Here is a 12,290-nt window from a genome sequence, read left to right as displayed (position 1 = left end):
AAATTGTGAGGGCACTCAATTGTGCCCTGAATGTGTCAAAGCGTCATTACGAAAGAATTTCTGTTTATGAGTGAAGACCTCCCTTTGTTTAGTGGTACAAAATACGGCTCTGAAGGAAACGTTGGACATTCTGTGTGTATCACTTTGTATGTGAATTCTGAGTTCTGATGGTTACTTTGGCAATTATGGGCTGGGAGGGGTGGAGTGCTACAAATGGGTAAAAAGATGGAGTGGCTGATTAACAATGCAGTTGAGTGGGGGCATTGTGTGTGTAGCATTGTGTGCTAGTAGACAGGGGAGTGTAACAAAGTCCTACATGAACAGACCAAAGCTAACCATATGCAGTCAATCTCTCTGTCTTTTGTTTTCTAACCACATCTGATGGCATTACAGAGAATGGATTTTGGGGGTGGCATGTTTGGAGACAAAAACATCTAAAAAAAAAAAAATAACAACAGTCTTTAAAATGCCAAAACAAACACAAAAAAACACTTCTAAAAGTTTGCCAAAAGTGTCATTTATTTTTTTTTTTAATCAATTGATTTTTCTTATTATTTATCATTATCACCACACTCTTTTTAAATAATCCCGCTTTCTATATGGTATATACATCATAAGTATTAATGTTAATGAAAAAGAGACACTATGAATAATTTGGAGAGTGCAACAGCAGGCAAAATAAGTTAACTAAACTATACGACTGTCATTAATGCTTCCCTAACCCAGCCAAGAGTATTAGATGCTTTTAAAGGTTTAACATGTTGAACTCTGCTTCTGTGCCACGAGCACATGTACACACAAACAGAAACAAGAGAACATCTGCTACATGTGGATTTCTAAGAGTTGTTACATTAACACAATGAACACTGTAAGCCTGAAAACTGAGGTCTCTTTATTCCAATAAGAGAGATTTAAACAATACAAGCCCCCCACCCCCCCAACGTTCCAAAGAATAAAACTGGAGAGATTACGATGCACCAGGGGGTAATGTAAGTACAGAACATCCTCTGTCTCTTTCTCTCTGACACATGCATATGAACACAATTGTCACACTGACCTTGATTTCCTGCAGTCATGGTTTGTGTGTATGTCTGTGTGTGTGTTGTTGGAAGAGCCTTCCTGCTCTCTGTGTTGGAAATCCTGCTTATTCAGCTTATTCACACAAACACACAGATAGACAGATAGGCAAGTGGATGGACAGAGGAAAGGTCATAGATGTGTTGCTTGACTCATGCATATTTACCTGCCTCATTTGTTTTTCTACACTGTTCATGATTAACTACTATTAATGCCATTGAATGATCTACATAAACTGAACTTATGTCATTGCTTGTTTGTTTTTACTACATGGCGCACATCACTCAGTAAAAAGTCCTCTTTCATGCCTATGTTTAGAAACTCTACAGGGACCAATATATTACTAAAGATCTACATCCCAGGCATACAAACACATACTGTGTCTATGATCTATTTGATAAAATAGATGTGGTAAGTAGTGGGCACTTTTGTACAGTTCTGTGTATACGTCTCTCTTACTGTACTGTATAACAGAGCCATCTGCTCCCATTCTTGTTGGCAGTCATTAGGCTAAGTGGAAAGGCTCTGTATAGTAAAGCTCAATAAATCTGGGTGGCTTGACTAGTAACAACAGCCTCAGCAACACCATCCAAGGACTGCAGTTACAGTATATTACTGTATCCCCAGCTTTTTGCATATGTTCACTTGCATGACTTTCAAATACATGCAAACACCAATGCACGCGCAAGCATGCAAATGCAGGAAATGGATTGCAGTGTGTTATTTGCTCATCTGCTACGCTTGAGTAAAGCATTTTTCATTTACTGGAATGGATTTGTGGTTAATATAATCTTACAATGCTGGTAGCAGGCATGTAACAGGAAAATAAAATGTAACAAATACTGAGTAAAACAGAAATGGCCACAACAATTGCTAATATTCTACGTAATTAAATGTTTATAAAAATCACTGTTGCTCTAGACTTGTTATGTCTCTCTACTATTTACTCAACATATCAGATGAGAGAAGGAGTGTCCATTGGATACAAAAAAGGCATCAATAAATAGGGAGTTGCTAAAAAATATCAGTTAAAGAAAAGATGACGAAGCATGACAGTGAGTGCATCAGGTGATGAAAACCAAAGATTAAGAGAGTTTGAGCAGCTAATGATTTCATAAGAGTCTCGAGAGGCTGACGTAGCACTGACCTCACACTGTGTGCATGTGTGTGTTTGTGTGTGTGTTAGTGTGTGTGTGTGTGCAAAATTGTACAGAGAGGACCACTGTGGTGTGAGTCATCCACCAGTGATCAAATTAATTGAAGCTTTACAGGGAAAAGAGAGAAAGGCAGGAAAAGCTGAACACATTACATTAGCCCCAGAACTGGTGAACACATCTCAGAGACAGACCGGCATCTGTTCCAGACATGAGTGTCATTCAATTCAATTAATTTAAAAAAGTCACCCAGTTTTTATTACAGCTACACAAACAGCTTATAGACAACTTCTACAAGATGTAGACACATGACAATTACTTACACATTAAATAAATGTGGAGTTTTACTTTAGCACAGGGTTGTACCTTGTGGTTTTTCAACCAGTGCACTGAGGTTATATGCCCTAAATTGTTGCTGGGTCAGACATGAGGGAGAAAACAGAGTGGAAAGAATGCATTAGTTCTGTTTGGGATTAGTGAGAGTAAGAAGAAATGGTGGCCTGTTGTTAAAAAAGAAGCACAGAAATTTTCAACAAGTGTCTCAAATTTACCCGAGGGCTCTTTAACATACACTGCTTCAGCATATGGTGGGAGAACTGCTCTTGTAAACCCCCAATCATTTAAAAGTAGGTCACACACGTGGGGGTGGTGTTTATGTACGCTGCAATTATAGGCAATTATTTACCATGTCCTTGTTTTCCTATACTGGTGTGATGTTAAGCATCACTTCACATTTGCAATAAACAACGTCTATCTATAACAAAATCTATTTGTTATATAGTGTAATTTTATACCATCATGTGCATATAAAGTGCACACATTCTGATCATTTTTATATGTGTATATATGCAGATATTTTTTCCAAAGGGAATTATTGTTAGCAGTTTTAAAACGTGTCCACACTTACAGGAAAGTCTCTCGCTCTCCCTGGTCTTCAGATAACTATATCCTGTTTAAAGTGGAGGCCCTTGGAAGGCTGACAAAGAAAAAAAAATGTGCAATCATTCGTACACGCATTGACGCACAAAAACTGCAGGCAACCCTGGGATTATAACATCCCTGGGATTATAACATCTTTCCCAGAAAGTCGACATCAGATGCAGCAGTGTGAGGTTAAGTGGAGGGGCAGCGAATGTGTCCTGTTGCAGGCAGTGACCACTGAGTGAGCAATTCCCCATATACACACAGGAAGAGGCATCAGTATGACCTTCAGTGTACAAGACTGTCTGCGTCAGCTTTTATTTCCAGTGAGAAGATGTATGCAACACCATAAACTTGTAGGAAATTCTTGGGTTATTGAATGTCATTTTGTGTCCTTTTTACATCAAAAGGGGTTTTTAACCTGTTTAAACTAGCAGTTGGGGCGTATCTAACTTTCCATCTGCTTCTCTTCATTTCAGTTGTGGTTTAAATGATGAACTGAGAAAATTCCCTGAAACGGAAACCACTAACAGATGCAATATCTCTTCTGATCAGTATAGAAGTTGCGGCACATAAATAGGCCAATTTATAGGAAGTACCTTCTTCCTATAGCGGTAAAGGTTTAACCTGTAGTATGACATGTCTAAAACCTGTGTTTTCTTGCAGATGGATGAGATGAACACCAGTTGGTATAAATGTCTCCTGACAACTTAAAATTAAACCACAACTCCCCTAAAATGAAAATTGTTATCGTTGTTTGATGTAGGTTTTTGTATAGACTGAACAAATCAGATATATGTTTTGTTGGTTGTAGGCTTTAGATGTGCAGGAAAGTAGGCTTTCTTGCTTTTTAGCGGTTCGCAGTCATGCTAAATAAGACATACAGACATAAGAGTAGTATGCTATGAACATGATGGGCCTGGTTTGTAAGGTTTTAGTGAGTAGTAAGTTGTGACATTTGGTTTGTAAAATACATTACACTCTCTCACATACAACTCCATGAGTTTATACACACACATTTGGACACTGAGTCCAAATCTGTTTCCTGCACAGAGGGAGCTGTATGTGTGGTGGTCTCTAGAGGGAGTGTCCTCCATGTCAGGAGCGACCTCTCTCATGACTCATCCTGTTGTTTAAGCTCAACACCCTTAGTCACCTATCTCCTAGATTATGAAAAAGTCCTTAGGAATGTTTTACTTTTGTAATCACCCCACTCACATTTTTACATTTCAGACTGGACCTTTGAGAAAAAATGTGCTATTTTTGTCACTTCCAGTAAGCCTGCGCTGTGGCACAACAGCTTTGATCGTTATCATGCAGAAGTTGAATTCAGGAAGAATAAACTAGAGAATAAGGCCTCTGAATTAACCAAGGCAACGTAAACCAACAGGTTTTCCTGAAACTACTGATTTTTGTGAGCTGATTTAACAGAAGGATGCTGGATAAGCAGTAAGCATCGGTAAGGAGATTAACATTCATCACAAATTCAGTCTGCAGCAATAGGAGATGGTAGACTGATCTGTGGTTATCGAAGTGAAGATAAAATGATCTGTCTGATGGGATGGTCAATCTCCTTCAGCTGTTTAAAAAGAACAACTATAGTCACCAGTTGTTACAAACCTATTCTGTAGAGCTGAGTAATAAAATCCATATATTTTTTCACTATGGAGATTACTGGAACTGTGTAGCCATAGAAATCAGACTCTAGCTTTTGAATGTTCCCTTCATTATAATATTATATAGCTGCATTGAAGATCGCAGACAAGCTAATACCGAATACATTAAATGGTCTCATAAGGGGCACCTTTGACAGTTTTGAACTTGCTTTTTAATGCTTCTAGTTTGGGGAGTATATTAATGCCTCTAAATTTCGGTTTGCCTTCCCTTTATAACAATATCTCTATTTCTAGCTGAAAATATCTTGATTATATTACCCAGAGTAGTTTTTCATCATGAGGAGTACAGATGATGTCATCCAGAGGAGTTCTGAGCAGCAAGTCAGCCAAGACTACAGCTTCAGTGGTATGAGCAGAGATTACATCATATAAACTAAAACACTCACCTTAATAATTTCATCCGAAGGCATTTTCTATGTAGAAGCATAGAGATATTTTAATATCAGGAAAACAGACAAAACCTTTATGACATTCCTATATATCTACTCCTCAGGCTTAAGCAATAGCAAGCAAGCTAAATAAATGTGTCTTTTAAAGGTAAAGCAGTATTCATAGATATGGTTGTTTTTTGTTGGTGGTCTTCATTTTTGTTTTAGCACTTAAGAGAACCTCAACAAACTGCAAACACAACATGATAAAAAAAATGCCAATATAGGCTCACTGATGCCTGTTTACAAATCCAGCAGATACATAGTAATGTTGCCATTACCCTACACAAGGCGTTGTGTCCTGGGCCCTCAGCAGCTTGGTCCAACGTCTACAGCTAGTTTTGTTTTGTTCTCCAAAACTATATTCGGCTTCTTAGTTGCTAAATGCTCTACAGTGTCCATAAAGTAGTCGCTAAATTTGCATGACTTTTCCCTCAGGCCATGCAGTTTAACAGAGCACTTAGCTAAAATGCTTTGAAGAACTGAGGGAAATTTCTTATGAAAGCAACAGTAATGAGGAATGTATTTGGAAACATAGCTAATTTGATCAATTAAAGGTACTTAGAAATGGTTATTTAAAATACTTTGCAAAAAATGATTAACTTGAAAAAATGCATATGATAAGAAAGTAACATGCCAACAACAATGCCACTCAGCTAAGTTTATTGCAAAAATACTTGTTGGCTCATACACAAACTAGATAACGATGGTTACGTACTGTAACCCCAGATTCTATGACTATGTTGCGAAGCCCTCTGGCTGTAGCATAATGAACCAATCCCTGCGCGCTCGCGCCAACTGAAGCAGTATAGTCCACGCCCACCGGTGAGTGGGCCAAAAAGTTGCTACTTTATCGCTCTCATGGTGTGCTCAATTACGTCCGCAATCACACCATAAGAGAGCGGCGACTGTAGCACTTATTCCCTCTAACTGACCATTTTCCTTCAGCCAGTAAGAGGTACTAGTGGGGCCCAAAAAGCCAGAGGGCTGCGCAACATAGTCATAGAATCTGGGGTTACAGTACGTAACCATCGTTCTATTTCCTATGTTGCTTGCCCTCTGGCTGTAGCATAATGAACCAAATGCTACAGCAGGATATAGTCCACGCCCCACTAGTGCCATACAGCAGCTAGGAGCAGTAAACAGAACCCTGCTTCACAGCTGGACCGACCTGAACTGTGACAAAAACACAAGGGGGGGGGGGAATCACAGCTGTGAACACACCGGCAGGCAGTGGGAGAGCATTCAATAAGCCCACTGAGGGCCTGGGGACCGAGATGGAGAGACAAGACATACTAACCGACACCAGAGTGTGCACTCTGGGGTGCAGAAAGCACAGAACTGGAAAGTGAGGGGCGTGAAACGTCTCGAAGATAAAACCGGACGAAAGAGCAGGTGGAGGACCATGATGCCGCCAGGCAGATGTCTTCCACCGACACCCCTCTGAGCAATGCCACAGAGGAAGCTATTCCTCTAGTGGAGTGTGCACGGATTCCCTCTGGTGGCTGGGCCCCAGAGGACTCATATGCTTGAAATATGGCTTCACACAGCCAGTGGGACAGGCGCTGAGCGGAAAGAGGAAGCCCGGCAGAGCCTTCCCTGTAGTGCACGAAAAGGCGCTCGGAACGGCGTATAGTAGACGTGCGCTCCACATAGTAGGACAAAGCACGCACTGGGCACAGCAGATGAGAGGAGGCATCCTCCTCAAAAGTGTGAGGAGGTGTGCAGAAACCTTCCAAGGTTATGACTCTCGACCTAAAAGAACTGGTAATGCACTTGGGCATGAATGCAGGATTAGGGCGGAGAACAGCCAGACTGAGATCCCCACGAATTGAAAGACACTCCGGGGAGACTGACAGGGCAGAGAGGTCACTCACTCTTTTCATAGAGGTGAGAGCCAAGAGAAGCGCCGTCTTCCATGACAGGAGCCTGAGGGGAACCTGTTCCAGCGGCTCAAACGGAGAAACCACCAAGGCACGGAGGACCAGAGAAAGATCCCAAGGAGGGGCCAAGGGGCGCAAAAGGGGCCGTTGCCTCCTCACACCCCTTAAGAAACGTTTCAGCAAGGGGTGACTGAAGACAGACCTGTCTCCGAACCCCTCATGACATGAGGAGATCGCAGCAGCATAGGTCTTCACAGTGCTGAGGGATAAGCCTCTGTCCACGAGGGTCTGAAGAAAAGACAGAACCCGAGGAAGAGGACATGAAGAGGCAGACACGCCCCTCTCAGAGCACCAGCGCTGAAAGGATGACCACTTGGCTACATAGGAGGAAGTGGTGGATGCTGCCCTCGCACCTTGAATGGTGGCCACCACGCGGGGTGAAAACCCCTGGTCGGCTAGGCGCTTCCTCTCAGGGGCCAGACCCACAGGCGCTGGAGCAGAACTGGGGGACTGCGGATCATCCCGTTGGCCTGAGACAATGCATCCGAACGCCACGGGAGCTCCCAGGGCGGGCCTGCCAGCATTTGACAGAGTGACGGGAACCACGGTGCCCCCACTCGCCTTGGGGCCACAAGGATGACGGTGAGATACTCCTCTCTCACACGGTCTAGTAACCGGGGAATCAGAGGGACAGGCGGAAATGCATAAAGGAGCCGCCTGGGCCAAGGGCGATGGGAGAATGCATCCACCCCAAGGGGGGGGGAATCTCGAGCTCGGAGGGAGAACCAAAGGGGGCACTGGGCATTGACCTTGGCTGCAAAAAGGTCCACCTCGGCTCTGCCAAACCTGCTCCAAACCTCTTGGACCAGCTCTGTGTGCAGCACCCATTCCCCGGGGCGGGGCCCCCCCCGAGACATAGTGTCCGCGGCGGTGTTCAGAACGCCGGGGATGTACACAGCTCTGATGGAGCGGAGATGCGAGTGCGCCCACAGCAGCAGTCTCCTGGCGATGCTGAGGAGCCGTGATGATCTCACGCCACCCTGACGGTTGATATAGGAAGCCGTCGTCGTATTGTCCGTGTGAACAAGGACGTGGCAATCCAAGAGCACCGGAGCAAAATGCTGAAGAACGTTCCACACAGAGAGCAGCTCCAGCGCGTTTATGTGGAGAGACATGCCCTCTGGCCAGGGAGCACCCACTGACTGAGAGAGGCATGTCCCGCCCCATCCCAACAGCGAAGCGTCTGTGAACACCGAGACGTGTGATGAGGGGCGGCCGAGGGGTACGCCGTCTAACATGACGCGAGGTCCCCTCCAATAGGCTAGATCCGGACCCACTGATGGGGGAATCATGACCAAACGTCTGCGATGACGTACAGGATCGAGCTGCAGGCGAGAGAACCAGCGCTGCAGTCGCCTCATGTGTAGGAGGCCGAGGGGAACCACAGAGAGAGCCGCGGCCATCATGCCCAGCAGTCGCATGACTGAGTGGACTGTGACAACGCGACGGGGAGTCAAACGGTGGAGCATGGCGAGCAGCGTCTCTCTCCTCTCCTGGGAGAGGCGCGCCCGCATGATCGGCACATCCAGCTCCACGCCCAGGAAGATAATCGACTGAGCCGGGAACGGTGAGCTTTTCCGCCAATTTATCGTGAAACCCAGAGACGATAAATGAGTCACCAAATCCACCATCTGCAGGAGAGCTTGTTCCCGGGACGGAGCGAGGAGAAGGAGATCGTCTAAATAGAACAGCACTCTCATGCCGGCAGCGCGCAGCGGAGCCAGTGCTGTCTCCAGACATTTGGAGAATGTGCGTGGGGCGAGAGAATAGCCGAACGGTAGGCAGTTGTACTGGTACCGTACGCCCAGGAAGGAGAAACGCAGAAACTTCCTGTGTTGCATGGCGACAGGAATGTGAAAATATGCATCCTTTAGGTCCACCGAGGACAACCAGTCTCCCGGGCGCAAGCTCCGGAGAACTGAGGCTGTCGTTAACATGTGGAAGCGGCGGACCACCATGAACTGGTTGAGAAAAGAGAGATCCAGAATTGGCCTCATTTCCCCCGACTTCTTTGGAACCAGGAAGTAACGAGAGTAGAAACCCTGGTTTTCTTCCATCGGTGGGACCACGCTGATGGCCCGTTTCCCCAGGAGATCGGACAGCTCTGACGCAAGAGCTGTCGTGTGGGCTGGGGATGAAAGCCGGGTTTCCAGGATCCCCGCGAAGCTCGGCGGGGGTGTGGCAAACTGGAGAGAATAACCCACTTGTCCAACACACACAGTTGCGTCCACTGATGGTAACGCTCCGACAGTGGGTGTGACAGCGGACAGTGTTCGTCTGCTATATTGGCAGCCAGCCAACGTTCGGCCCTCTCCGCCGCTGCTCGGGGAGTTAAAGACCGGGCAGCCCATGGGGGGCCCTCTGTGAAAGGGACGCGGGGAGGACGGGAGGGGCTGGCTGTCCGTCGGGGAAGCCCCAGCCGTAGCCGAAAAGCTAGGCGGGCGCGCCCCCGAGGGCTCATAAACAGACGTTCCCCTACCGCTAGCAAGTGTATCAGCGGGGAGGCACGTTGTATGGAGCTCAGAAGATAAAGTGTGCTGCTTAGCAGAAACTAGCACGGCGGCTATCAACGAGCGGGCTATTGTGAGTGGGGGACATGTGGGACGCGGACACCGCTGGGTGTGGAAACCCAGGGGTGTTCCGGTTATAGGAATCTTTGCCCTCTAGGAGATGTTCAGTTTTATTGCAAAAACAAACAGAACAACCACATTTGGAACAAAGAACAATCGAATCACACATGTCCCCCCCAACCCGTCAAAATCTTCTCTGCTTCCGGGGAGGCTCCACCGGAGGGCGAGACCAGGAGCAAGCCAACTTGCGAGGCTTGGAAGATCTGCGACTTGGTGCTGCCGCCTGGGGGGCAGGTGGAGGAGGTGGAGGAGCGGGCTGCACCGGAGCAGGTCGCGAAGCGGCTGCCGCTGATGAAGCGGGGCGCCTTTGTCTGTGAGAAAGCTCACGGCGGTCACGCCAGTGACCGGCGGAGCGAGAGGGAGCTGTGACATGGCGACGAATCTTTTCCGCTTCTTCCGAAGCCGTCTGCATCTCTCTAACAAGGTGCTGGAAATGGGGGCCAAACAGACCATCAGGGCTGATGGGTCCCTCCAGCATATCCTTTCTAACAGCCTCTGGGATGGAGGAAAGATGGAGCCAGACGTTCCTCGCGATCATGGTTTGCCATGCCGAGATGCGCGCCAAAGCGATCGCTATCGGGGCGCACAAGGCGAGGATGGCGCTGGAAAACTTGCTGATCTCTTCAGCGTACTTGTCGGGAAGAGCATCAGGTAGGAGAGCCAGATCAGAAATGGCATTAGCTAAAACAAAGATGTTATTAGCTGCCGCTGCCGACTGAAACGCACACTGATGTGAGCAGTCAGCGAGGCGAGCTGTCAATGCATCTTTAGGAGAGGGTGGAGCGGGGCGTCGGCCGGCTCTGAGATTGCACTTGACTCCAAAAAGAGCGGCGAGGCTAGGTTCCAGCGTTGGGACTGGCGGAAACCCGTCATCCGTGAGACCTTTCACCTTGGTGATAGATGCAAAGGTAGAAACTGGAGCTTTAAGCTTCGCCGGCTCGCTGGCAGGGCCGTGCACATAGGCGGCTACCGTGGGGAATAGCGGCCAGGTAGGAACAGGCCGGGACGCTCGCCCGGGGTTATAGCGGCCAAAGGCGGCTTCCTGGGGTGGCGACGCGGCATCCTCCGGCACAGAAAGATCACCACGAGCGCTGGCGATCTTAATGATGTCCGGAAGCTCTTGAAATAGCTGCACCATGGCGGGAAGCGGTGTTGATGATTGAGAGCTACGACGTAGAGCGTAGCTCGGAGGGCGCTGCTCCAGCCCCGCAGGTGGAGGGGGGGGAGCAGGGGGGAGCAGGGGGGAGCAGGGGGGAGCCCGAAGATGAGCCGTGAGACGCGGAGGCGGAGTCGTCAGACCCCGGCTCCTGCAAATGGTGCTCAGTGAGAAGGCGGTCAGGAGGCTCAATGTCAAGAACATCGCTAAGAAGCCAATACTGCTCCGGATTTTCAGAAAAGAAATCCGCCCGGGAGCGTAGGGTGTCCTCAGGCAGAAGCCTGCAGAACATGCAGGAAGCCCGCTCAGTAAGAGCGAGGCCCGCGTGTTCCGCCCCCAAGCAGCCAAGGCAGCGGGGGTGAAGGTCACCGGGTTCAATGTACCCAACTTGACAAGCTCCGCAGATCCTGACGCCGCCTTTCTTCGCTTTGCTCCCGCCGTCATCATCGCCGGCGGTGCTGCTGCTGCGTCGCTTATCTTTACTGGACATATTTGCTCTTTAGTTAAGGAATAGCTCTTAGCTGGCACAAGGCTGAAGGAAAAAAAGGGAATAAGTGCTACAGTCGCCGCTCTCTTATGGTGTGATTGCGGACGTAATTGAGCACACCATGAGAGCGATAAAGTAGCAACTTTTTGGCCCACTCACCGGTGGGCGTGGACTATACTGCTTCAGTTGGCGCGAGCGCGCAGGGATTGGTTCATTATGCTACAGCCAGAGGGCAAGCAACATAGGAAATAGAACAAGAACAAGAACAAGAACAACAATAATAATAATAATAGTAAAGTATACCTCACTATTCATCGGAAATTAAGAATGGAAACCACATTGGCTCCACGCTACCAGTATCAGTACTCAGTTGGCCATAACCTCAAAAATAACATGCAACAACTTATCGGTACATGTGTTAAAAAATAGCATACAAAATACTTATGACTGTTTGCACATGCACTAGGCAGAGGGCCAAAGAGCTGTTGGCGGTGGCAGCTGTTGCTCACACATGCATACACAAGAAAAAGGTAGATGAGGCTGCTCAAAGGGGTTCTGTCACAGTGTCGTAACATTAGGAAGTTATAATTGTTTTCATTATTGCAGTTTTAAAGAGAACGGGAAAACGGTACGTTAAAATGCTGGCTCACGTGTTTTAAAAAGCTTTCGAAGTAAATGTGCTCGCGTGCGTGTGTTTGTGGGTGCGCGCGCTGTACCCACGCCCCGCCCTAAGCGCGAGGAGTCCCCCACTGATGAAAAAAAGAGGAGGAGGAGGGGCCAGTGCGTTACGTCACTCCAGTCCTCCCACCCAGCTTCAG

The 12,290-nt window shown here is 47.4% G+C and overlaps 1 protein-coding gene across 1 annotated transcript; it reads right to left on the bottom strand.

Annotated features, from left to right (window-relative positions):
* Positions 1–7,456: 7,456 nt before the first annotated feature.
* LOC137126298 (uncharacterized) lies at positions 7,457–9,749 on the bottom strand. The gene has a single exon (XM_067502928.1). It carries the CDS (start codon positions 9,548–9,550, stop codon positions 7,595–7,597), a length of 1,956 nt encoding a protein of 651 aa, XP_067359029.1. The 5' UTR covers positions 9,551–9,749; the 3' UTR covers positions 7,457–7,594.
* Positions 9,750–12,290: the final 2,541 nt, after the last annotated feature.

Source organism: Channa argus, chromosome 4, assembly GCF_033026475.1.
Source record: "Channa argus isolate prfri chromosome 4, Channa argus male v1.0, whole genome shotgun sequence".
Classification (NCBI taxonomy): Eukaryota; Metazoa; Chordata; class Actinopteri; order Anabantiformes; family Channidae; genus Channa; species Channa argus.
The sequence above is the reverse complement of the archived record's forward strand: the minus strand, read 5'-3'. Positions and strand labels throughout refer to the sequence as shown.